Source organism: Lemur catta, chromosome 18 (assembly GCF_020740605.2).
Source record: "Lemur catta isolate mLemCat1 chromosome 18, mLemCat1.pri, whole genome shotgun sequence".
Classification (NCBI taxonomy): domain Eukaryota; kingdom Metazoa; phylum Chordata; class Mammalia; order Primates; family Lemuridae; genus Lemur; species Lemur catta.
In genome coordinates, this window is record NC_059145.1 from 40,421,728 (window position 1) to 40,449,022 (window position 27,295).

Genomic DNA, 27,295 nt, shown 5'->3' on the forward strand with positions numbered 1-27,295 from the left:
TTTTTTTTTTAAGAGGTGGGTTTTCATGTTGCCCAGGCTGGACTCAAATTGCTGAGCTCAAGTGATCCTCAAGTAGCTGGGACTACAGGCCCATGCCACCACACCCAGCATCCTATGTTCTTTTTGAGCTCCTTCATGTCTTAGTCACTACCAAGGATCATAATAATAATAAAAAACTTAAATGTTACTGACATGTAATTATTCTTTTGGTAATTTCTTACCCATTCTGAAGTGCCACTTTTGGTTTTCACTGTGGAAATCAACTGCCTAGTTTGAATTTTACATAGGTTTTCTCTTGGTTTTTGCAAAGCAAATATTTGAGTCCCCTATTCTCAGAAGGTTTTTTTTTTTTTTTTTGAGGAAGAGTCTCACTTTGTCGCCCAGGCTAGAGTGCTGTGGGGTCAGCCTAGCTCACAGCAACCTCAAACTCCTGGGCTTAAGCAATCCTCCTACCTCAGGCTCCCAAGTAGCTGAGACTACAGGCATGTGCCACCATGCCTGGCTAATTTTTTCTATGTAGATTTTTAGATGTCCATATAATTTCTTTCTGTTTTTAGTAGAGACGGGGTCTTGCTCTTGCTCAGGCTCATCTTGAACTCCTGAGCTCAAAGGATCCACCTGCCTCAGCCTCCCAGAGTGCTCGGATTACAGGCGTGAGCCACCATGCCGGCGCTCTCAGAAGATATTAGCACTTTTACTAGGACTTCTGTCTGTAGGGATTATCACCTCTTTCTTTACTGCTCATTCTTTAACTCATTTCCTCTGCAACCTATAATATCCACTTTTCTTCATGAAACCTAAGGAGACAATTACTCTAATCAAGTCCCTTACCTGTTATTAAGCAAGATTATGACTAATATTAAAGCAGTAGTTAATTATAAATTCCCTGTTGGTGGAAATTTTAAATTATATTTGCTTTGAATTTCTAATCACCTCTGTGCTTCTGTGTAAAAGTCTAATTTACTGAATTATTCAGGGTGATTTTGCTTTAACAGTGGTCTGTTTTATTCCTTTTCTCTATCCTGTGTCAGTCCTTAGACCATAAAGTTTCACATAGTCCAAACGGCATTTACCTGTTTTTAAAATAAATTATGTGTTTTGACTTTGCAGATGAGCAGGATGAAGAAACAGTCACAACAGGAGGAAAGGTAATGATTTGATTAATCCTGGTGTGAGAGAACTTCTCTTTCGTTCTTGGACATTGTGCAGTAGAAACGCTTAATTGAAAGTATCCTTAGTAATCTTCTATTTTGAAGCCCTTCTTATTTTTAAAGTTTCTTTTTAATGCTTCCTCCAAATACTTGTCTTCTTAAACTCCCAAAATTTTGTGAGAGGAAATTTCCATCTTCCCAGGTAGTGAAACTCATATGCTGTAATTTCTGGTTCCATACTCCCCTGGTTGCAAGTTAATAATCAGAGCTTACCACAGTGTTTCACATGTTACCCAACAGTGCAGATGAGCAGGGACCATACCTTGCCTCGATTTTCTCACTGCTATTTTTGTTGGTGCAGCCTTAATCCATAGGTGATGTAGACTTTGAATCATGCTCTGGAACTTTCTTGAGGTCGGCCACGTACTGTTTTTTTAAATCAGTTCTGCTGTAGAGATGTCAATCATGTTGTTGGAAGATGTTAGATTTTAGGTAGGATTTTACTTTTTTATAAATAAGTGGCCCATCTTTTCATTCAAGCTGTCAGGTTAAGTGTAATTAATCCTTAATCATCTTCTTTTATTTTTAAACATTTTTTTGTAGAGATGGGGCCTCGTTTTGTTGCCCAGGCTGGTCTTGAACTCCTGGTCTCAAGCAATCCTCCCAGCTCAGACTCCCAAAGTGCTGGGATTGCAGGTGTGAGCCATTGTGCCCAGCCTCCCTAATATTCTTGAAATAGCTTCCTTAGTTTGCTGAAAATAGATCTTTTTCGTCACTGAGACAAAGACATGCCCTAAATTGACATTTATCACTGTTTCATACACATGACAGGATTTCTAGCAAAAGTATTTAAACAAACTCTTATGCATACGGCTCTTCACTTGTAATTACTGTTATGATCTTTTTAAAAATCAAAGTTCTTTAGTCAAAGAGCTACTTATTAATGAACATTACATTAGTAAAATGATGTCATCATTCAATGTAAATAGTGACCAAAATAGAAAGTAAAACTTATTTACTTATAAGATTTTTCTTTTTAATTCCAGAGACAAGAGACACTGAAGCATGTACAAGTCTGTTATATAACTTAAATTTAAAAGGGTTAGTGGTAGATTCTCTAACACCTTGTCCCACAACATCATTCTGCTTGTTTCCCAATTGAGATCACTAAAACTTAGACCGTTGGCCTTTATTAATTGTAATGCAAGCCTCTCCCTAGATTTTTTGCATAAAGGGTTTTTTTTTGTGTGTCCTAATTGATTTGTAAAGCCTTCACCTGAAAAATACATTAACTAATATTAAACCAAAATAAAAACATTAACCCTGAGAATATTTCTGCCAGCTTACCTGATTTGGGAAATAAAAGTTGTTATCTTTGTAATCATTATGATTACATTTGTATTCAACATTGTTTAAGTCACAACCAGACTTATCTTTGTGCTTTCATACTTTAAATTTTTTTTTTCATTGATCTTGAGGAAACTACTGTCTTAGGATTATAGGTATTAACACTAGATCCTTACCTCAAACAATATAACACTGGAAATTTACATTGAATTAAGTTAAAGGTAGAAATTAAACTGTAGAACCATTATAGAAGAATACTGATTCAAAATTTGGTTTTTTAATTTTTAAAATATTTATCTTCTTTTGGAGATATTGGAGATAGCATCTGGCTCTGTCACCGAGGCTGGGGATGTGGTAACACGATCATAGCTCCCTCCACAACCTTGAGTTCCTGGGCTAGAGCGATCTTCTTGCCTCAGCCTTTTCAGTAGCTGGGACTATAGGCATGTGCCACCACAGCTGGCCAATTTTTTCCCCCCATTTTTGTAGAAATGGGATCTTGCTGTATTGTTCAGGCTAGTATCGAACTCCTGACCTGAAACCATCCTCCTACCTCAGCCTCCTCCGTAGCTGGGATTACATGCATGAGCTGCCTTGCCTGGCTCCAAAATTTGGTTTTGTTTGTTTGTTTTTGTTTGTTTGAAACAGAGTTTCACTCTGTTGCCCTGGGTAGAGTGCCGTGGCGTCACCCTAGCTCACAGCAACCTCAAACTCCTGGGCTTAAGCAATCCTACTGCCTCAGCCTCCTGAGTAGCTGGGATTACAGGCATGTGCCACTATGCCCAGCTAATTTTTTCTATATATATTTTTAGTTGTCCATATAATTTCTTTCTATTTTTAGTAGAGATGGGGTCTTGGTCTTGCTCAGGCTGGTCTTGAACTCCTGACCTCCAGCAATCCTGCCTCGGCCTCCCAGAGTGCCAGGATTATAGGCGTGAGCCACCGCGCCCGGCCTATAATTTGGTTTCTTAATAAAACAACTTCCTAATATTAAAAATAGTAAAAACACCAGGGAAGAGGTTGATAAGATTTAACTGTCTAAATTGAAAAACATCTGAATCTCAAAATACTTAATTTCCTGTGGTATTCTTGGTAAAAATGTTTAATCTGAAGTTAATTATGAAGAATCAATTAGATTGAAATATTTATATATTCTACAGGACGTCTGGTCTAGATTTTTCAGAAATTTTGATGTCATGATATACCACATAAAAAAGAAACAGGGATTAAAGTAAACTTAAGATACATGGGTATCATATGTAGTATGGAATCTTTGATCAGGTTTTGGATAGAGGAGGAAAGTCTGTAAAGGGCATATCTGGAACACTTGGATCCATTTAATTGTAAGCTGTATATTATACATTATTATTTCAGTTTAATTATTATTACTGCTTACTGGTATCATTAGAAATATTCTTTTGTTTTGACATACAGCAGTGATTTTGAAATTACTATATTAGGAAAACCAGGGTTTTTGGTGGAGTCATTTGCAAAACCTCCATAAATCTGATAAAAAATCAGAGGTAATTTAAGTAGTGACCAGTGATTAAGAGTGTATGTCCTCTAACTGTATTTTCTTGTTTTATCTCCTGTTTATAAATTATTATTAGTTCTGTGTGTTATTTTGTCATCCAGGAAAGAAATGATAAATAGTACCCAGTGTTAAATTAATAATTTAATAGTTGTGAAGAATAAATGAGATAATGCACATATGGCTGTTACCAGATATTCAGTGCTCAATATTTTGGGAAGGGGCAGTCTTCTTCTTATTCCTTGTTAGTATCTTTGTGTCACCTCCTTATAAATAAATTGAGAACTAATAATTGAGGTTTGTGACCTGGGATTAGGTAAAACTGGACAAGTGAAAAGCAAGTTGTTATGGAAGGTGATTAGGGATATGAGTCGGAATACATAAGTGTAGAAACAGGCTTTCTTTAACTAACTTCCTATTTAATCTTGTTATGAGATACTTGCCTTTTCTGAGTTGATTTCCTCATTTGTATAACGGAGCAATAAAATCTATGTCAGCTGCCCACCTTGTACCTTAAAAAGTAAAAAAGTTGTTTTACTTACAGTTTGTTTTCCTGGTCCTTGAAATTGAATCAAGCAGCTTCAGTTTATCTGACCTAATAATACAGTTCTGAGAGATGTTACGTATATGTCGGCAGTGAATCAGGCAGCTTCAGTTTATCTGACCTAATAATACAATTCTGAGAGATGTTACGTATATGTCGGCAGTTCTCTCTTTTTCTGAACTTTGTCATCTTTTCTATAGGAAGATGAAGATCCTAGCAAAGGTGATCAGAGTCGGTCAGTTGACCCTGGTGAAGATAATGTGACAGAGCAGACCAATCACATTATTATTCCCAGCTATGCATCATGGTTTGATTATAACTGGTGAGTGAGCCACTTCCATTTGTGAGCAAGGTAGTGATGAGTGGGAGATCTTTTCCTTAAGGTCAGGTTGTACCATTCTGCCCAGGTCTCGCTGATCAGTAATTACTATTGCACTGGATGAGGGGAGACAGAAAGTGATTTTTATCTTTGGAATGCGTTTTTTAAAACAATTTAGGAATTGAAACTAGATTGTGCTATAATTTAGGGTTGAATGTAACTCATTTAAAATGAGCTAGAGTTCAGATAGGCAAATGCTTGAGTATTTAATAATTATAAAATGAAAATGTTGATGTTCATTATATGCTTTAGAAATGTTAAATGCAGGCTGGGCATGGTGGCTGATGCCTGTAATCCTAGCACTCTGGGAGGCCAAGGCGGGAGGATCACTTGAGGCCAGGAGTTTGAGACCAGCCTGAGTGAGAGCAAGACCCCATCTCTACGAAAAATTAGCTGGGTGTGGTGGGGCACACCCCATCTGCTGGGGAGGTTGAGGCAGGAAGTATCCCTTGAGCCCAGGAGTTTGAGGTTGCAGTGAGCTACAATGATGCCACTGCACTCTACCTTGGGTGACAGAGCAAGACTGTGTTTCAAAAAAAAAAAAAAAACAAACAAACAAACTGAAAGAGAGAAATTGTTCTTCTGTAAGTTTTCAGGTAATTCATTGTGCTTACAGTACAGTATTTGTACAAATCCAGTCCAATTTAAATTTTACCATTCATTACCATTTCATTATTTACCAAATAATGAAAGAATAGTTTTAGTTATAGTCACAGGCTGTTGATTTGCTCTTTTCCTTGTAACCAGGATGTAACAATGTTGCATGTCTAGAAGGCCATTGAGAAACTAAAATGTCATCAGGAAAAAAACATTGATTAGTATGAGTATCAAAAGTTTGTGCTGGATCTACACTTGGTTCACTCGTATAGTGTATTAGGAGTGATCATTTTACATGGGCTGTGTAGTGCTTATGACTTGTAATATTTTATGAAATTATCAGTGTTCTTATATAATTTTAAAATTAGTTCTGTGATGTTATTAAAAGCAACCAATCACTGAAATTGGAGAAAAATCATTTCACCATAGTGTTTCTGAAGCCTGGACAAAGGAACATTGATGTTAAGAGCTTGAGAAACTGACTACTATAAATTTCACTGTCATTTTGGCTGGTCGTTTGTTCCATAAGTTTGTTGCTATGCCAGCTACTTTGTTTTTTTCAGCCAATTTCCAAAGAATTCTTACTATCTTTTGGCTTGTTCTCTAGTCATGATGTATTATGATAAGAATAATAATAAAATGTGTAGCTTTTAGTCTGTTTGATAAAAGTTTTCAAGTTTGATTATAGGGGTAGAAAAAATACAGTTAAGTATAGGGATGAGAAAGGAAAAGCTTTCTTTAACTCTATTATTTGCTGTTAATAAATAGGAACTTGTGCAAGCCAATTAATTTTGGCTTGTAGTGCTCAGTTTTTGGATTTATCAGTTTTTCTTTTAAAATTAAACAAGCTTAGCCCAAATTTAAATATTTTCTTTTTCAAAGTAGACTCGCAATCCTGTTTTTTTCTCGCTTTCAGTATTCATGTGATTGAACGACGTGCTCTTCCTGAGTTCTTCAATGGAAAAAACAAATCCAAGACTCCAGAAATGTGAGGCCAGTGTTTTTGAAAACTTGTTTATTTGCTTGTGTGTGGCAGTTTTTAACGCATGCATCTGGATTTATTGTTGCTGATAGTTGAAAATTTGCAAGTATCTTACTCCATTCACAACAGTGTTCATGTCTCATTTAAACAACATTCCTTGCCTCAAAGTAAATTATATCTAATTTTTTTTCCTAACTCTTGAACTATATGCATGTCAGCTCTTGAAGTTACAAGATTGAATTCAGATGAGGCATGAGGGCTTATGTCTGTAGTCACACTGACTTTGGAGGCTGAGGCAGGAGGATTGTTTGAGGACAGGAGTTTGAGACCAGTTTGGGCAACATAGTGAGACCCCATCTGTAGAAAAATTTAAAAAATTATAGCTGGGCATGATGGCACATGCCTGTAGTCCCAGCAACTCGGGAGGCTGAGGCAAGAGGATTGCTTAAGCCCAAGAGTTTGAAGCTGCAGTAAGCTGTGATCGCACCGCTGCACTCCTGCTTGGTGACAGAGTGAGACCTGTTCTGGGGGGGGGGGGGGGAAGGGTTGAATTCAGTAATAGATATTCACTAAAATGAATTTTGGTGTCTCCTAAGAGCTTTTAACTTGTGTGTGCATATGTATAATGGATTGTGTGTGTGTGTGTATGTATATAGATCTATATTTATGTATAGTAATCCAGGAGAAAATAGAATCTTTACCATATCTTTTTGATGAATGAGTAGTAATTAAAAGATTGCTAGATATGATACAGCTGCATATGAATTCAGCTTAATTACATAAAGCTTTGTTGTCCTTTCATTAATACATGGGTTATAAAAGGAGACTTTTATTGGAAAGAAGAAATTTTCTAGGAAGTACTTTTGTCTTTCTCTGGTGATCTGTCACTGTATGCTTCTGGAAACCCTTCTCCCTAAAATAAATCCACATGTATAATACTATATATACCCTTCCCTGTATTGTCTTTATGATACTGTTTTGTTTTCTATTATACATATGATTGCACAAATAGATGTCTCATGTTTAAACTATTAGGGAAGGACTTGACTTGTAATTTTCCACACAAAACATATGACATTATGCAGATAATTGAATAATAAATACTTCCTGCTAGTAGTTTACAATTCTAAGTTTAAGTAATATCTAAGTGAAAGATCATTTTAGCCTTCCCATAACAAAGGTGTAAGGAGTCTCTTAAACCAGAATCACAGGTTTAATATAAGAAGCCCTGATAGTTTTTCTATTCATACCTATTCAGACATGTTATAATCTTCCAGCTAATTTGCCATTTGCCAGCATTTGTAATACTCATGGTTTTTGGTAGTCTTCTGTTTAACAGCACAATTTATCATAGCCCATTTTACTTTGTAAATTCACCTTTCAATTTTCGTTGATCCACCTATGTTTATTCAGGAGCCTTTTTGAACAGTGTACTTTTACTGCTGTAATGTAGCTGACCTCAGGCTGCTTGACTTTGTTTTACTTGTGTGCCAAGAACCGTTGCAATCTCCATCACACTCTTGTGTATGGTACTTGTGGCAGAAATCCTTGGGTACATTGTGGAATCTGCTGTGAGCCAGAGTCGCAGTTTTTATTTCCTGTTTTTTTTATGTTGTTGTCTCATTTCTGCATTTGACCTTAAGAGTTCTACTTGTTGCCTAGCTATGATCACCCTGAAAGAACTGCCCTGAGAAGGTACATAGCTATTGTCAGAACCACATCCACATGTGTCCCTACAAAGATGACATAAATGAAATGCAGCAGAGGTTGCGAGCAGATTCCAGAGCCATCACACTCACTGCCTTTGTTGAATTCTGGCTCCTCCACTTACCAGCCCTGTGGTCTAGGACAAATTCTTTAAGGATGCTGTTCTTCAGTTTCCTCCTTTGTAAATGAGATGATAATAGATTTTAGGCTTAATTGAGTTACTTCATGTACAGTGTTTAGTACAGTTTTCCTGGCACACAGTAAATGCTTGATTCATGGTAATGAGGGAGATATGTCATCATGTCTTTGTCGCAAATTCAGCAAGCAGCCTCTTCCATGACCAAGGTTATGTTTATGTTATTTCATGTTAATGTCATCAGGTTACTTTAGTTTACTTGTTATATATTAGTAAACAGTTATTTTGTATATTAGGGGTTCTGAGTTCACTCATAACTTGAAATACTCAATACAATATTGCTGTTGTTTGTTGGGACTGTTTTAATTTTTTGTTGTATTTGGTTGCCAGGAGTCTGAAGATTCTTGGCTGTATGAGTTACCGTCATTTCTGAAAGGATACGAGTTCACCTTATGAATTTTGCCATTACTTTTTAGATACTTGGCATATCGAAATTTTATGATTGACACATATCGCCTTAACCCCCAAGAGTATTTAACCAGCACTGCTTGTCGGAGGAACTTGACTGGAGATGTGTGTGCTGTGATGAGGTAAAATGTTTGACTTTCTCTGAGATGTTTCACTGTGGGTGGTTACTAGTGCGTTGCTGTTTAATGTCTGATTGTTTAAAATGGGTAAAATATCTAAATATTATGTATTTCATTTAGGATTGAATATTTTAAATATTGTTGTCTAGATTTTATAGTTTACATCTTTTATTTTATAGTCAAATCCTAAAATGACCAGGAATGGATAGGAGGTTCGGATGGGGAGTGCATGAGCTCTGTTCCCTGGATCTGTCTAAACAAAAAACCCAAAATATGTATTTTCTTCTGTGAATTAGGTCTATGTGTGAGTTATTTTACTGTGCACCTAAATGAGCCTTTGTTCTCTTCTCTCTGTGTTTGAAACTGTTAGGCTTTGTACTAGGTTCTAGGGTGCTATGTTATCAATATTGTTTGGGGCTTGTAAAAATTGCCCCCCATACAACAAACCAAATCTGTCTTGTAGTTTCTAGTGGTTCACAGTATACAGAGAACAATTGACTTTGTTTGTTTGTTTGTTTGTTTGTTTGTTTTTAATGATGTGATGATGATTATAATGCAAATTAGTTTGATTCTCTAGATTTTAACTTTTAGAGCTTTATTCTTCAGGGTTCATGCCTTTTTAGAGCAGTGGGGACTTGTTAATTACCAAGTTGATCCAGAAAGTCGACCCATGGCAATGGGACCTCCTCCGACTCCACATTTTAACGTATTAGCTGATACCCCCTCCGGGCTTGTGCCTCTGCATCTTCGGTCACCTCAGGTAAATTAAAGCTGACTTTTTTTTAGGCCTGGATGGTAACAGATGACCACTTACAGCATTTCTATTCAGGAATCTATTCAGGAATAATTATTATTGCAATGAAATAGTGCTATTAAGAGTGCTGTTTCTTAGATCATTGTGTGTGTTTTGGTCTCCTGTAAATGTTTGAGTCCATAAGGATTATATAGTGTTTAAATTAATGCTGTCCTACCAGTCCTATGACTTTATGCCTTATTTTACCAAATTATAGACTTACTCAATTCCTTTTATTTTTCTGCCATCAAAGACACTAATCGGATAAAACAAAACCTTCTTCCCCTTCCTCATTCTGTGTCCTAGAAATGTGAATGAAAAACATCTTCAAACTTCTCTCAGATTTGGCAAGCGGACATCCATACACATATTATTGAAAAGATATTTATTTCAAATATATATAGTATTAGGTTAGATTAACATGAACCTTATCTGTGAATTTCCCTACATTGTGAAATAGAAAATTACATTAAAGAAAACTTCTTGGCTGCCTTTTCTGTGCCTTAAAGGGGCATTAAAAATGTTTCTCGTATGTTGATTTTTTGTTATTCCTAGAATTGTAGTATACAAGTGTGGATATTTATTTATTTTTTTGTAGCAAAGCCATTAAGAATGTTTTAAGTGCCAATATTAAACAATTTTTTAAAAAATTTTACCTTTTTTACATTGAAGGGGTTAATGCAGCCATTTATCATTTGTTTGACTTACAGGTCCCTGCTGCTCAACAGATGTTAAATTTTCCTGAGAAGAACAAGGAAAAACCAATTGATTTGCAGAACTTTGGTCTCCGTACTGACATTTACTCCAAGAAAACATTAGCAAAGGTAAGGACTTTTTTCCTAAATACCTGTGGTCTACAATGCAGCATGCCCTCTTTGTCCTTCTAATATGCATCATTTGCTATAAGAAACATATTTTACTTAATGTAATGGAAGAGACTAAGCTTTCTACTGAAATCTGATGGCATTTTATGAAATAGTAATCCCTTATCTTACCTTTTTCAGCCATGCAGTTAGTAAATAGATATTTAAAAAATAATTCTGATTAGTATGTTAAAGAAAATAGAGGGGGAAATGGAGAATTTGAACAGAGAATTGGAATGTATGAAAATAATGATGAATATTCTAGAATTGAAAAATATACCTGAAATTAACTCATTGGATAGGTTTAGCAGAAAGAAGACTGGACATAGCAGAAGACAGGTTAGTGAAATCAAAGACAAGTTAGTAGATATATTAAAAGTGAAGCACCGTGGGAATAGAAATTGGGGAGGGGACAGGACAAAGAGAAGAAAGTACAAGAGAGACACATGAGATACAGTCAAATGGATTAATATTTATCATTAGAGACCCACAAGAAGAGAAAGAATGGAACAGGTATATAGATACTCACATACCTGTGTATACCAAATATACCTAGATATGTAAATAAGGTAAATGACTAAAAACATATTAATTTTTAAAGAATGTGTCAGAATGTCCATAGCAATTTTATGCAAAATAGCCAGAAAGGGTAAACAGCTTCAAATGTCTGTCAATAATATAAATTGTAGGCCTGGTGCGGTGGCTCACGCATGTAATCTTAGCACTCTGGGAGGCCGAGGCGGGAGGATCGCTCCGAGGTCAGGATTTCAAGACCAGCCTGAGCAAGAGCGAGACCCCGTCTCTACTAAAAATAGAAAGAAATGATTTGGATAGCTAAAAATATATATAGAAAAAAATTAGCCGGGCATGGTGGCACATGCCTGTAGTCCCAGCTACTCGGGAGGCTGAGGCAGAAGGATTGCTTGAGCCCAGGAGTTTGAGGTTGCTGTGAGGTGGGCTGGTGCCACGGCACTCTAGCCCGGGCAACAGAGCGAGACTCTGTCTCAAAAAAACAAAACAAAACAAAAAAAACACCACAATATAAATTGTGGTTTATCTAAACAATGTAGTATTATATCCAACTGAAAAAGAAATGACCAGCTTCTTCAGGTACATGGTTGAATCTCATGACATGATATTGAAAAATTATCCAAACCCCACAAACTACATACTGTATTGTTTTGTTAATATAAAATTCATATCTAAGAAAAGCTAACCAATGCTTCTATAATTCAGAACAGTGTGTATTTTTGTAGGTGGCTGTCAACTTGAGGTTTAAAGGAGGAAACCTTTTAAATTTTGATTTGAGTGTTTGTTCTTAACACATTTGTATATAAATGAGTAAAATAGTGTCAAGCTGTACACTAAATATTTGTATATTTTATTGTATATGTATTATACCTCTATAAATATAAGACAAAAATATTTATATATTTTTACTTTTATTCATTTATTTTAAGAGTCTTACCCTGTTGCCCAGGCTGGAGTACAGTGGTGTGATCATAGCTCACTGTGGCCTCAAAATCCTGGGCTCAAGTGATCCTCCTGCCTCAGCCTTCCAAGTAGCTAGGATTATAGGCACATACCAGCATGCCTGGCTAATTTTTTTTCTTATTTTTGGTAGAGATGGGGTCTTACTGTGTTGGCAAGGCTGGTCTTAAACTCCTGGCCTTAAGTGACCCTTCCCCCCTAGCCTCCCAAAGTACTGGGATTATAGGTGTGAGCTATTGTGCCCAGGCACCCCTAGGAAACATTTCATCGGCCCTCATGAGGCTATGTGTACTCTTCCTTCTGCTGGTTATTATTAAAAGGAGAAAAGTTCCCTGACTTAAGCCAGTGGGAACAGAGAAAATCATTCCTACACTTTGTGGATGTGAAGTGGGGAAATTGCTACTGAGGACCTACCCAGAAAATGTTGTCCATGTCTAGGTTGTACAGCTCTTCCCTATATTCACTCGGGTTTTATTTCTTCAGAATTCAGCTGAAATGTTAATGGATTCTTTTTCTTGGGGCACCACATCTGATTGATGGTCACCTCTGATTTGAGTTTTTAAAAGAAGAACCTTTGGTTGTCTTAAAGTAATCCTCAGGGGATCTAAGCAATATATTGTCAGTTACACGTACATGCATCTTTTCTTTCTCACAAAGCCATACTTTAGGTCTTTAATTCTGTAGTGCTTAGATTAATTTTTTTTATTTTCTAACTTAAAGACTATTTGTTTTTGGTCTTTTTTTTTGGCAAGTAAACAGATTTCAGAATAATACATAAATGTCTCAGACCTAGGAAATCATAATTTATATTTTGTTTTATTTTTTTATATGAGACAGAGTCTTGCTCTGTTGCCTGGGTAGAGTCCAGTGGCATCATCATAGCTAACTGCAACCTCAAACTCCTGGGCTCTTGTCATCCTCATGCCTTAGCCTCCTGAGTAGTTGGGACTACAGGTGTGAGCCACGATGCCCGGCTTACTTTTTCTGTTTTTAGTAGAGATAGGGTCTTGCTCTTACTCAGGCTGGTCTCAAACTCCTGAGTGCAAGCTGTCCTCCTGCCTTGGCCTTCCAGAGTGTTAGGATTACAGGTGTAAGCCACCATGCTTGGCTCATAATTTTATTTTAATTTATTATTTTATTTTATTTTATTTTATTTTTGAGACAGAGTTTCACTATGTTGCCTGGGCTAGAGTGCCATGGCGTCAGCCCAGCTCACAGCAACCTCAAACTCCTGGGTTCAAGCAATCCTGCTGCCTCAGCCTCCCAAGTAGCTGGAACTACAGGCATGTGCCACCATGCCCGGCTAATTTTTTCTATATATTTTTAGTTGTCCTGCTAATTTCCTTCTATTTTTAGTAGAGATGGGGTCTCGCTTTTGCTCAGGCTGGTCTTGAACTCCTGACCTCGAGCGATCCACCCGCCTCAGCCTCCCAGAGTGCTAGGATTACAGACATGAGCCATTGCGCCTGGCCCATAATTTAATTTTTAATTGCACTGTTTAAACAAATACATGGAGAGATTTAATCATCCAAATTGAGAAAATTTGTTGATGTAAGAAAATCATGGATTGAGCAGTTTTTTATACGTGTAAGGAAATATATTTATTGAGCACTGAGACATATTAATTGAGCACCTACCACAAACAAGGCATTATTTCATCACCTAGGAGGCAGCAGGAAAAAAAAAGAAGCGAAGGGGAAAAAAATGGCTGTAGCAGTTTTCTTTTCATTTGTTAAATTGTAATTTTTCAAAATACAGTTTTGAAGCTGGGCATGGTGGCATGTACTTGTATTCCCAGGTACAAGAGGCTGAGGCAGGAGGATCACTTGAGTCCGGGAGTTTGAGATTGCAGTGAGCTATAATCATGCCAGCCTGGGCGTCACAGTGAGACCCCATATCAATTAAAAAAAAAATAGTTTTGAGAGAGAGAAATATGTTAGGATGTATATTTTGAATTACAGCTACAGGATAATATCATCCATACCACAAATTCAGTCCTCTCTAGATCAGTTAATGGAGGAGGGTCTGCAAATCAAGAAGTATTATGAATCAATTGATAAATTGTAGTTTTTACACAGCACAACTCAGTTTTCTTATCATATTCCCATACTTAAATGAATCATAGCTAGAAGGGACTCACATAGAAAAGGTGATTTAGAATTTAGGGAATGATTTGGAGATTGTTTTAATTCAGAGATGTTTTAAAAAATGAGATAATATGGGCTTGTTGCAGTTAGAATCAAGAACCTGTCAGAGTGTGTTACATTATGTAGTACATCTTCAAATCTTGGAAGAAGTTCTATCTTCAATTATACTAAATATTTGTATTATATTTGTAATGCTACAGCTAATTCAAGTTATAGCATTAAAATACTGTGCCTTTGTCAATTGCAAAAGGTATTTTTAAATATCAAAATACTAGAAATAACATATTCTTATAGTTTATGAGTCCTTAATTGATAGGAAGAAATTTTGAAATAAGCTATCCTTTCTGTTTGACATTTAGATTCCTTTAGCGTTTTATTCCTTTTATTTGAGGACTTCCCTTGGTGGTTTGCTTAAAAAGCCCCTGAGCTTAAAAAGAGATCCCACTAACCTCCATATTCAGCCTTTACAAATTAGCAAATAATTTTTGATTTTATTTCTTTAGAGTAAAGCTGCTAGTGCTGGAAGGGAATGGACTGAACAGGAGACCCTTCTGCTCCTGGAGGTAAGTAGATCAGTGGTACAGTCCCATTATTCACATATGAGATGTGTGCTAAGGTTCTGTGATTAGCATTTTAAATATACCTGTGGTGTTCTATTAAAAAAAGGTGTCTAGTTGAGCTTAAAACTCCAAAGATTGTAGAAGTGCTTTTCGTTTAGAGAGCCATTGTGCTTTGATAGTTGACATTTAAGTCCTTTTTTGTGCCTCCCATTTCATAGTACAGAATATTAAAAACACATGTACTCAGGCATTTAGATTTAATAAAATTAATAATATTTGCAATTTCATCAAATACATTTAAGTGAATCTGGCTTATTTTCTTGAGTGTTTAACAGTGAAGAATAAAGTGACTGCTAAGACAGTTTAGTGTTACTGCCTGGATTTGTGCTAAGTTGCCACCACTGCTTTTGCACCATCACTACAGATGTCAACATAATGTAAAAGGCAATAACATCTCAGAATTATGAAAACTGTTTTACATCACATTCCTCCTAAGAGTCTGGTGCCTGATGGGTCCCCAGAACACACTTAGATACGGTGGGCCTGGTGACAGTTTGGTTTCTGTACTGCTTTGATTTGGTTTCTCATTTTGTTTCAGCCGTTGTGGTTACTTGAGAAGTTTTTGTGGTACATGAAATTATTTCCTTTTCTTTTTTATACTCCTCTTGTTCTCTCTTTTCTCTCCTCTTTTTTTTCTTCCTCTTTTGCTCTAGTGATCAAAATTCAAGAAGGTTTCTTCTTCTTCTTTTTTTTTTTTGCTATTATTTTAATTAATTTTCATTTCCCCATTCAATATATGATGTGCAGAGCGCTGCTTTTCTGGGCCAGTTTTTATTTAAGGACTGTTTTGTTTAGCCATATGTGTTATGTTTTAATGTTAATTAAAAGGAATGTGTTCTCAATATTTGTGGAAGAATATAACATACTTTTCTAATGATATTTTGGAATCTTTGAGCTCTGGGGAGAAATTTATTTGCACAATAGTGACTGGAACCACAACCATTCTTCGTCCACATTGATGCTCAAAATTTTCTCTTTTTATATTTAAGATTAGTGGATAGTAAATACAGAATGAAGTAAGAATGACTGAGCTAGTATTTACCCTAGACACATCCAAGAAAACCATAATATCCTTACACAATAGTGCATTTTCTCTCCTGCAGGTGGAATCTGTGCAGTAGTTGGCTTCTCTTTTAAGCATGTAATTGAGTCAACAGGTATTGTGTGAACTTACCACACAGAGAAATTAAAGGCTTCCTACTAGCATTGTTTATCACTAACATCTTTCATTTATGTTTTATTTCGAAGCAATTAATAGCCATTCTGTTCCACAGTGATAAAGGGGATATTTTGAAAAAGGTTTCCACAATTTTTTTTTAAAATCCACAACTAATTGTAGCATTCTTTGTGGTCATTTATAATTGTCCTTCTCTGTGAGCTTATTGGTTTCTCCCTTGTTAACTTTAGTCTTGATCATGTATGCTTTGCTTTCTTATGCTTTGTATTTATTTTTCCTTAGATAAGTAATAGACATAAAATGCTGTACCTGCAAATAAGATCCATAGGGGTTATTAAAATGTGTCACTAGAGGAGTTTCTCACATTTTTTATGCTGGCTAAATTATAGAAAGAGTAAGCAGCCTCAAAGATTTTCGTATAGTATGCATACACTTGATACACCTTTACATTTGAGAGCCATAATAAAGTCAAACTTCTGACTCCTTTCCTGATTTAGTCCAGTTTCCTGTAAGCAAGATTGTTTTTTTTTTGTTTTTTTTGTTTGTTTTGTTTTTTTTTTTGAGACAGAGTCTCGCTTTGTTACCCGGGCTAGAGTGAGTGCCGTGGCGTCAGCCTAGCTCACAGCAACCTCAAATTCCTTGGCTTAAGTGATCCTACTGCCTCAGCCTCCTGAGTAGCTGGGACTACAGGCATGCACCACCATGCCTGGCTAATTTTTTCTATATATATTTTTAGTTGTCTGGCTAATTTCTTTCTATTTTTAGTAGAGACGGGGTTTCGCTGTTGCTCAGGCTGGTCTCGAACTCTTGACCTCCAGCGATCCACCCGCCTCGGCCTCCCAGAGTGCTAGGATTACAGGTGTGAGCCACTGCACCCGGCCCTGTCAGCAAGTTTTATTGGTTACATGTTTCAGGCACTGTGATAGACACTGCAGATTGAGATGGCCAGGACACAGTTTCTACCATTAAGGAATTCATAGTCAAGCGATTGACATAGACAGGAAAAGTGGATTGCAGTGTTCCCAACTTCATGGTTGGAGATACACCCAGAGCACAAGACCTATGCAGAGGAGTTGCTATACAAGCAGGCTGGGTGGATAAGATATGACAGACAGCTTCCTGGGCATGGTATGGCTGTCCTGTTCTAATACATGATATTTTCAGTACAGAGCAAACTACATAGGTACAATACATAGCGATCGTGTTGTTGGGTTTGGATATTCATGGAACGTAAAGAGTAAGGAGTGGGGTAAAAGAAGTAGGTAGAGTCCTGATCATGTTTGGCCTTGATTCCATGAGATAATGATGCATAATGAAATAGTTTTAGGCAGGAGAGAGACAGTGTTTTGTGGAAACATACTTCACTCTAGCAACACGGAGAGGGGTAAATTTAAGGATAGAAAGGCAGTTTCTAAGAATTTAGATTAAGTAATGAAGACCTGAACCTGGGTTATGGCAGGAGGAATGTAGGTGTTTTATAGTATTAATTTTATAGTACTAAAATATTTTGTCTATATATCAGCTCTCTTCTCCAGCCTCCTCCTTCCTGACCAGTCTGTCACTTTGTTCTCTTTTGAAAACATCTAATTTGCCCCTTTTACGTAATGTTATGCATCAGTGCCCAAGTGCAGCAGACATTTACTGTTTCTCAGCCTTGTGCTTTTCTGGATGCCAACTCTTGCTTGGATTTTACATCTCATAGGGTTCTTCAACTCCAGCTTTATTCTGTAAAAGACTTTCTGAGCTTTCTTATTTTTCCCTTACTGAAAGAAAATGAATAAAAAAAATTTATGTTAATAAGTTCATTGGAAAAAATTATGATAGAGCATGCCAAAAAATATCCCTACCCATAATCAGAAACCTAGGATTGCCCCAGTAGATAGATAACATTTCTCGTTATATGGACCCGAGTGAGATAGATTTATTTTTCTTTTTTTCTTACTGTCTCGGTCTTGTTAAAAATAATTCCTTCTAGAACTACCTGGGGTCACTGAATATCCAGAGGAAATCTAGAATTAGCCTTGTTTTTCAAGGTATTCAATGAGTCAGACCATTCATTCACTGGGTTGGGTTTTGAGAAGCCCTCCACCAGCATTCCAGTGATGATGAAAGCCTGGAGCAGCAGTTGGAGACCAAGGTTAAGAATTCACTGAGGCAAGTAAACATGGAGAGAACTATTACTGTAGGAAGATCATATCATGGTGTATATCAGCAAATTAGGCTCTGGAGCAAGGTTTTTTAACTGTAGCATTATTGACATTTAGACCAGACTTTTTGTTGTTGTTGTTGTTGGGGGGCTCTTGTGTGCATTGTAGCATGTTTTAACAGTATCCATGGCCTCTACTCACTAGAGTCAGTAGCACCTTCCCAGTTGTGCAGCCAAAAGTGTCTCCAAACATTGCCAAATGTCCTCAGTGGCTCAGTATTGCCCAGTTGAGAACTATTGCCCTAGAGAAAATGAGGTCTTTCTCTAGAGAGAGAGGTTGAGGGCAGCAATTTCAGTAAGCCTCTAAATAGATTCTTTTTATCCCATTAATTTTTTAACTTTCTTAGCACCGTTTATTTCTGGCTTTCTTCCTGCTGTTCTATCCCTCTTTGCCTTGGAGACTGCTTTTACTCTTTTTATTGGAGTTTTCCAATGTCTACTCAAAAAATCCTGCTTAGAGTTTCATTGGGATTGCATTGAATCTGTAGCTCAGCTTGGAAAGAATTGACATTTTAACAATATTGAGAAATGAATGACAGTGATACCTCCTCATTTATTCTATTTAGATCTTTAAGTTCTCTCACGTTTCATGTTTTCCAGTCTATCACTCTTATATAGATTTTATTATATTCCTAAGTATTTTATTTTTTATGCTATTTAAATACTTTTTTCCAGTTTAAAGCTGTTCGTTGCTATTATACATAGAAAAATAATTGATTTTTCTATTGCCCTTCTATCCTGTGACTTTGCTCAACTGTTTAATTTTAGTACCTTTTTTGTAGCTTCCTTAGAATTTTCTATATAATCATGTCTGTATTAGTAAAAAGTTTTAATTCTTCCTTTATATGTATACCTTTTATTATTCTTGATTGCACAAGAATTGAATATAAGGAATCCAGTCTACCTGTTTTCTTATGCACAGCGTTGCTATTTGCATTATTTTAAAAAATAATCAGCCATCTAAAGAACTTCTGATGTAATTAAATCTGACTTCCTTGTCACCTGACATTAAAGCTCCTGTTTTTTCTGTTTAAGGCCCTGGAGATGTACAAGGATGATTGGAACAAAGTGTCAGAACATGTTGGAAGTCGTACTCAGGATGAATGCATCCTCCATTTCTTGAGGCTTCCCATTGAGGACCCGTACCTAGAGAATTCAGATGCTTCCCTTGGGCCTCTGGCCTACCAGCCTGTTCCCTTCAGTCAGTCAGGAAACCCGGTCATGAGTACTGTTGCTTTTTTGGCATCTGTGGTGGACCCTCGTGTGGCATCTGCTGCAGCAAAAGCAGCTTTGGGTATGGACTTCTCTAAGCCATCTTTTCAACACAAAAACTCAATATATTTTAAATTTAAATATTATCAGCTGTTACATTCATTTCTCTTATATAAATAACAAAAAATCAGACAACACTCCTTAAACATACCATGTTATTTTTTATTTTTTTTATTTTTTTTTTGAGACAGAGTCTCACTCTGTTGCCCGGGCTAGAGTGCCGTGGCGTCAGCCTAGCTCACAGCAACCTCAAACTCCTGGGCTCAAGCAATCCTCCTGCCTCAGCCTCCCGAATAGCTGGGACTACAGGCATGTACCACCATGCCCGGCTAATTTTTTCTATATATATTTTTAGTTGTCCAGATAATTTTTCTATTTTTAGTAGAGACGAGGTCTCGCTCTTGCTCAGGCTGGTCTCAAACTCCTGAGCTCAAACAATCCGCCTGCCTCGGTCTCCCAGAGTGCTAGGATTACAGGCGTGAGCCACCGCGCCTGGCCCATGTTCTTTATAACAGTATATAATATAATATTTTAAAGTGAAGCACTTAAAATATAGTAATTTTAAAATAAAGAGCTTTAAGAATTGGAGGGGCCGAAGAGGGATTTTTTGAGATATTTTGTAATTTGGAATTTGAGGTAGCAGGCAAAGGAAGTCATTTAAATATTCTTGGATTACGTGAATTAAAACTAGAACTTTCTCACACCGTAGAACTCTTTCTTCGTTTTATGGTTTTTTAACCCTTGATGTTTTTTGATTTGTTAGTCTATTTTAATTTATATTTTACTGAGTGATAAAATTTGGACACCAATTTTGATAGTTACTGATAGAAATTTAAAGATCTCTTTTATTTATTGTAGCAAGATATTGTGGCATATAGAACGAAAACCTAGAATCATAGAATTTCACTGCTACTTATCTTTATCTCATTTGGTCCTCTCATTTTGTTGGTATAGAGGGATTGAATACCTGAAGAGATTGCTACACCTAAGGCAATAATAATACTGTGTTGGATTTCCTAGTGGTCTTACATTGAAGCAAGTATTTGTGCAAAATGAGGTTACTATTCCATTTTTATTGTTGAACCAGAGGAGTTTTCTCGAGTCCGGGAGGAGGTACCACTGGAATTGGTTGAAGCTCATGTCAAGAAAGTACAAGAAGCAGCACGAGCCTCTGGGAAAGTGGATCCCACTTATGGCCTGGAGAGCAGCTGTATTGCAGGCACAGGGCCCGAAGAGCCAGAAAAGCTTGGTGAGTCACTGTTGCACCCAAGGACAGACTTAATAGATATTCGGATTCCCTGTCAGCTTACTAAAATAATTGAGTTTCTTTGTAATTATTAATATAAACTTGTTTCTTTAGATTAGTATAAGTTTTTTTCCCTCTTGTCTCTTCCTTTATGGTCCCTAGAACTAAAACATCATCTCATAAGTGGTAGCAGTATCGCGGTTGTGAAATATCTGGTGGCTGTTTGTAGATATAGGTTTTAAGCATATAGATGTAAGAATAGCGAAAGATGCCTGGAAGTGCTAATGGAAAAATAAAAGAGTACTGAAAGGACTTTTGTGGTTATTTTAATTTATATTTTGCTGAGTATGTTTAAATGCATTATTCTTTTTTTTTTTTTTAAAGCCAGTCAAATTTAGCAGTGAGTGGTTGAACACCAACTTTAGTGACACTAATGTTAATAAGTTCTGATAACCCACTACCATCGGACCAGCCTAAATGCATTATTCTTTTTTTAACTGAGGAAAAATTCCTATAACATAAAATTCCCTGTTTCAACCACTTTAAAGTATGTAATCTAGTAACTTCTAGTATATACACAGTGTTGTGCACCCAGAATATTTTCATCACTCAAAAAGGAAATCTCATATCCCTGAAGTACTCACTTCTCATTCCTTTTTCTTCTCAGCCTTGGTAACCACTAGTCTGCTTTCTGTCTCTATGGATTTGCCTATTTTGGACTTTTAATATAAGCAGAATCATATAATATGTGGCCTTTTATGTCTGACTTTTTTCATTTAGCATAATGTTGTGGCATGAATCAGTACCTCATTCTTTTCTGTGCTGAATAATATCTCTTGGGGTAGACGTAACAAATTTTATTTTTCTCTTTGTTCATGGACGTTTACATTGTTTCCACTTTTACGAATGTGTTTTATATTCTGCCAGTTATGTATGAAGTTTTCGGTTTCTTCACATCCTTGCCAACACTGGTTTTCCTTTTTTTTTCCTTAACAGTCATCCTAGTGGTTTGAAGTAATATCTCTTTGTGATTTTTATTTGTATTTATGACTAATGACCATAACCATCTGTTAATGTATTTATTGGCCATTTGTGTATCTTCCTTGGAAAATGACTATTCAGATCCTTGCCAATTTTTTTAAATAAGACGTTATTTTTAGAGCAGTTTTATGTTCATAGCAAAATTAAGTAGAATATATAGAGTTCCCATATACCACCTGAATTGACACATGTGGTCTCCTTCATTATCAATATCTCATGCCAGAGTGGTGCATTTGTTATAGCCAGTGAACCTATATTGACACATCATCATCATCCGAAGTCCAGCATCTTAGTTTATTCTATAATTGATTCTTACATGTTGAACCACTGTTGTGTTTTTTGGGGTGAATCCCACTTGATCAATGTAAATAATCCATTTCACATGCTGTTGGATTTGATTTGCTAGTATTTTGTTGAGGATTTTTGCATCTATATTCATAACAGATATTGTTTGTAGTTTTCTTTTCTTGTGATAGACTTCTTGTGAAAATATTGGCCTCAAAGAATGAGTTAGGAGTTGTTCTATTTTTTAGAAGAGTTTGAGAAGTGTTGGAGTTAATTCTTTAAATGTTTAGTAATATTCACCTGTGAACCATCAGGTTCTGGGCTTTTCTTAGTTTTCTGATTACTGATTCACTCTCTGTACTTTTGATAAGTCTATTGAGTTTTTCGTTTCTTAATGAGTTTTTGTAGGTTGTGTCTTTCTAGGAATTTGTCCGTTTTATGTAGATTATCTGATTTGTTGGCAAAAAAATCATAATAACAAAAAAGACAGTTCTCAAATGCCCATCCGCTAATGAGTGGATAAGCAAAATGCAGTGTCTCCATACAAAGAAGTATTACTTGGCTATGAAAAGGAATGAAATGTTGACATACACCACATCATGGATGAATTTTGAAATCATTATGGTAAATGATAAGGCAATGAAAAGAGCCAGCATATTATATGATTACATTTACATGTATAGAGACACAATGTAGATTAATGGTTGCTTGAGGCTATAAGGGATGAAGGATGGGGGATGATAGCTAAAGGTTACCTCTTTGAACTAATGAAAATGTTTTAAAATTTACCATGGTGATGGTTGCACGTATCTGTGAATATAATAAATTCATTGAATTGTACTCTTTAAACGAGTACCTTGTGTGTTATGTGAATATCTCAGGAAAGCTGTTTTTTTAAAGTTCACAGTGTTTTCTTATAACGGTCCGTCGTAATGTCCCCATTGTCATTCCTGATTTTAGTAATTTGATCCACTTTTCATTTTTTAAAAATCAGTGTAGATAATGACTTGTTAGTTTTGTTTATCTCATCAAAGAACCAGCTTTTGGTTTCACTGACACTCTCTTGTTTTTCTATTCTCTAATTTATCTCCAGATTATCTCTAGTCTTTATTGCTTCCTTCCTTCTGCTTGCTTTGGGTTAAATTTGCTCTGGTTTTTCTACTTCCTTAAGGTAGAATATAGGTTATTTGCAATCTTCTTTATTAATGTAGGTGTTCACAGCTATATAAATTTCCATCTCAGCCTTTTATCTTTCTATAATGTCTTTTTTGTTGTTGTTGTAGCATTTTTTTGTCTTAAAGTGTATTTCATCTGATATTAGCATAGCACTTCAGCTGTCCTTTGGATACTGATTACATGGAATATCTTTTTCCATCTTGTTATTTTCAGCCTTTTTGGTGTCTTACAGACAGTATATCATTTGTTGGGTTTGAGGAGTTTGGAAACCTAAGTTCTACCTTTGTTTCTACCCTGCATAGCCATAGGACTTAAAAAAGCTATATTCCTTTGCTGGCTTGCTGTGAGTTATTCCATCTATAAAAGAAAAGCAATGGCTGGATACTCTCTGTAATGTATTATTTAGCAAAGCCATTCTATGGTACTGGACAGATGACATTTTTGCTATTAAAGACTTATCTATTTTTGTTTAATCTTGAAGAGGAGTGAAATTAATAAAGCAGTTTTACACACAGTGCCAGCTTGTCAAATAGAAGTATTCCTATATAAAAGGCTTATTTTCACACTAAGCTAAAAACATTTTATATGCAATTATCAGTAGAATATTCCGAGAATTTCTTACATTGTTTTTTTAATTTTTTGAGTTTACATAGGACTTACCGCTGTTGTTCTCTCCAGTTTCTTTAAAGTGTCAATCTAGGCCAGGCTTGGTGGCTCATGCCTGTAATCTGGCACTTCGGGAGTCTGAGGCAGAATGATCACTGGAGGCCAGGAGGCTGTAATGAGCTATGATCATGCCACCCTGTACTCCAGCTTGGGGGACAGAGCAACACCCCATCTCTAAAAAATATTTAAAATTTTAAAAAAATTGAGAAAATAAATGGCAATTTGAGAGTATCTATAGTAATTCTTTGTTTGAAATTCACTTTTCCCCTTTTTCTTAGATGGGTGATGAAATCAATAGGCCAAGTCACATCTCTGTTTCTCTTTGTTGAGTTTGTACCACAAGACAGTGCCCAGCTTAGGTGAGAAAAACCTGGGGCTAATGAATGCCTGGGTTTTAGTTTCTTCTACTTTTTTTGTTATTGGTTCAATCTCAGGGACTTTTGTTTCCCTTTGGTTATGGAATTGAAAAGAGTTGGCAAAGCCTTATTGGATTCAGTGAGGTTTGTGTACTTTGCCAAATGAGAGACATGTTTTTACATGTTGTACACTTTAAGAAATTTTGGTAGATGATACCATAGTGTGTTAATGGTTACGGAACAAGTTGCCAATTTAGCCATTTTTAACTTAGTGGGATTTGAAACAAAGAAGTCAAAAATATCCAGTAGCCTCAGTCCTGGTGGGGCTAAATGCTCATAATTCATTAGTGAACATGTGGTTTCTACAGAATACAAAGGTTAGAATAGACTGCTGCAGAAAGAATTGGAGAATGTAAGGGCTAGTCTTAGAGTGCCATGAACAATAAAATTCATTTATAGTATCTGAAAGTAGCCTATTATTTAATCTCATTCAAGTGAATTATTTACTCACTAACAAAACAATTTGTGTCCTTTATAATTTAAAAAGTGATAAGGAAAATACAACTATAATGGTAATATTTCTGAATGAGTTGTGGAAAGGTTTCTAAAACTAATGCTGGCCTGTTATAGTTAATGTGATTCATATTGGTCTGTGACTAATGGAGTAAATTAGGAAACAGCAAATGTTTCTCCATTGGGAATTGGCTCAGCAAAATTGTTTTAACAGTAGGAAGTCAACAGTGTATTATTTACATTTCATATAACAAAATTGTGCTTTATGGTATACCACACTGATTTGAAACAGAATGAAGTAGGATTTTACTTAGCACAATAATTGTGTACTTAGGTAGTACGTTCATGGTACTGTTTATTGTGATAATTAATTTCATGTGTTACTTTATGTGTATTAACTATCGTAAAATTACGATACAGGAAAAAATGTGCTTCCTAATGAAATACAGGACTTTGGATTCTTGTCATTGACCTATCTAACCTTTCTTTGTAAATTTGGATTAGGGCATGAATATGTGCAGTATTTGGTGAAATATAAGTAAAGCTGGGTGAACACTCAGTTAAACACCTCTTATGTTTATATTTTAACAGATTGCCCATGGGAATTATTTAGGAAATTAGTGTTAGGTTATGAGAAGGGGCTTTTTCAGTGTATTCTCTAACTATGGTCATTCACCAAAAATTATTGGTTTCTTTAAATTTGTATATGTTTTTGATTTTCTTTGATCAGAGACTGCTCTAGGCATACAAAAAATAATATATTTGAGACCTTTTGTATTTAACTAAAAATATTAAGTCATTAAATATGAAATGTCCAATTTTGAATCTAAAGTGTAGTTCATTATATCTTAAACAAGAAGCAGTACAATTAGTCAAAGTCTGCGCTTAAACTATTGACATGGTTTTGCCATCTTAATGGTAGCTTGTTTATGCTAGCACCGAAGAAGCCTGGAGAGTGAGTGGCAATGAAATCACAAAAGGCATTTTGTACAGCTTGTTGAGAATTGAATATTTTTCCTTGCAAGAAGTCCAAAGCCTGGAAGAAGAAGTGGTAGTCAGTTGGTTCAAGGTCTGGTGAATACAGTGGATGACAGGGAGTTGCCAAGTGCAGCCACTGTAGTTTGAGCAGCATTGTTTTTGTGGCATGTGTTTGAGCATTGTCATGCAAGAGGATTGGCATGTCTCTGTTGACCAGTCTCAGCCGCCTCATATCAATGATCAAAGACTGCTCATCCGCATCATTTTGTCCAGTTGCAGTAGACATCTGCTGTAATTGATTGACCAGGTTTCATGAAGCTATGGTGGGTAATATCAGTGCTGGACCACCAGACAGATACCTGTAGCTTTTTTTGTTGAATATTTGGTTTTAGACTGTGTTTCAGCACTTTGACTTTATCCAGCCATTGTGCTAAACACTTGAAATTGTCAAAAAGAATCCATTTTTCATACATTGTCACATGTAACAACAGTACAACGTAGAAATGATTCACCTTTATGTTGTGACAACAAAGGAGGGTTAGCTTTGAGACAATTTCTCTTCTAACACTTGTTTAATTTATGTGGAACCCATGTATCCAGCTTCTTTACCTTGCCGATTGGTTTCAAATGGTCCAATATTGTTGGAATAGTAACATCAGACTTTGCTGCTTTTCATGCATTGGTTGAGATGGATTCACTTGCACTACAGCTTTCAGCTCATCATTATCCACCTTGGTCTCAGGTCACCCACATGGCTCTTTTTTTTTTTTTTTTGAGACAGAGTCTCGCTTTGTTGCCCAGGCTAGAGTGAGTGCTGTGGCATCAGCCTAGCTCACTGCAACCTCAGACTCCTCGGCTTAAGTGATCCTGCTGCCTCAGCCTCCCGAGTAGCTGGGACTACAGGCATGCGCCACCATGCCCGGCTAATTTTTTCTATATAGATTTTTAGTTGGCCATATAATTTCTTTCTATTTTTAGGAGAGACAGGGTCTCGCTCTTGCTCAGGCTGGTCTCGAACTCCTGACCTCGAGCAATCCACCCGCCTCGGCCTCCCAGAGTGCTAGGATTACAGGCGTGAGCCACCGCGCCCGGCCCACGTGGCTCATTTTTAAGATTAAAGTCACCACAGTGGCACTTCTCAAATCATGGACACACTGTGCGTTCGTTAGCCACATCCTTCCCACACTCTTTGTTGGTATTTCCAGCTGTGTACGCTGCATTGGTTCTAGGATGGAACTCATACTTGAAAATAGCAGGAATTTTTTACTTACCCATGGTGTCACAAAAATTGCTTTAAAATTTTTTTGAAAGATAATCAGAAACCAAAACGTGCATTTGAAAAACTGAAGATTTACCTTCACAATAAAAATAAAACAAGAAGTATCAAAGTGAAATGTCAGAGATATCAACTGTCAAACTTAGTACTTAAGGAAATTGGACATTTCATACTTAATAACCTAATATTATTGTTTCATTTGCCCTGAGATAAAAGGGAAGGTGAGAT

The 27,295-nt window shown here is 36.3% G+C and overlaps 1 protein-coding gene across 1 annotated transcript in view; it reads left to right on the forward strand.

Annotated features, from left to right (window-relative positions):
• Positions 1-27,295, forward strand: part of SMARCC1 (SWI/SNF related, matrix associated, actin dependent regulator of chromatin subfamily c member 1) — a 144,848-nt gene that overhangs the window by 66,372 nt on the left and 51,181 nt on the right. The window contains exons 13-21 of the mRNA XM_045530371.1: positions 1,111-1,148; positions 4,774-4,895; positions 6,466-6,537; positions 8,851-8,964; positions 9,568-9,721; positions 10,465-10,578; positions 14,759-14,818; positions 19,294-19,552; positions 20,618-20,779. Of these exons, the coding sequence (XP_045386327.1) occupies positions 1,111-1,148; positions 4,774-4,895; positions 6,466-6,537; positions 8,851-8,964; positions 9,568-9,721; positions 10,465-10,578; positions 14,759-14,818; positions 19,294-19,552; positions 20,618-20,779 (1,095 nt within the window). The remainder of the gene's footprint in view (positions 1-1,110; positions 1,149-4,773; positions 4,896-6,465; positions 6,538-8,850; positions 8,965-9,567; positions 9,722-10,464; positions 10,579-14,758; positions 14,819-19,293; positions 19,553-20,617; positions 20,780-27,295) is intronic.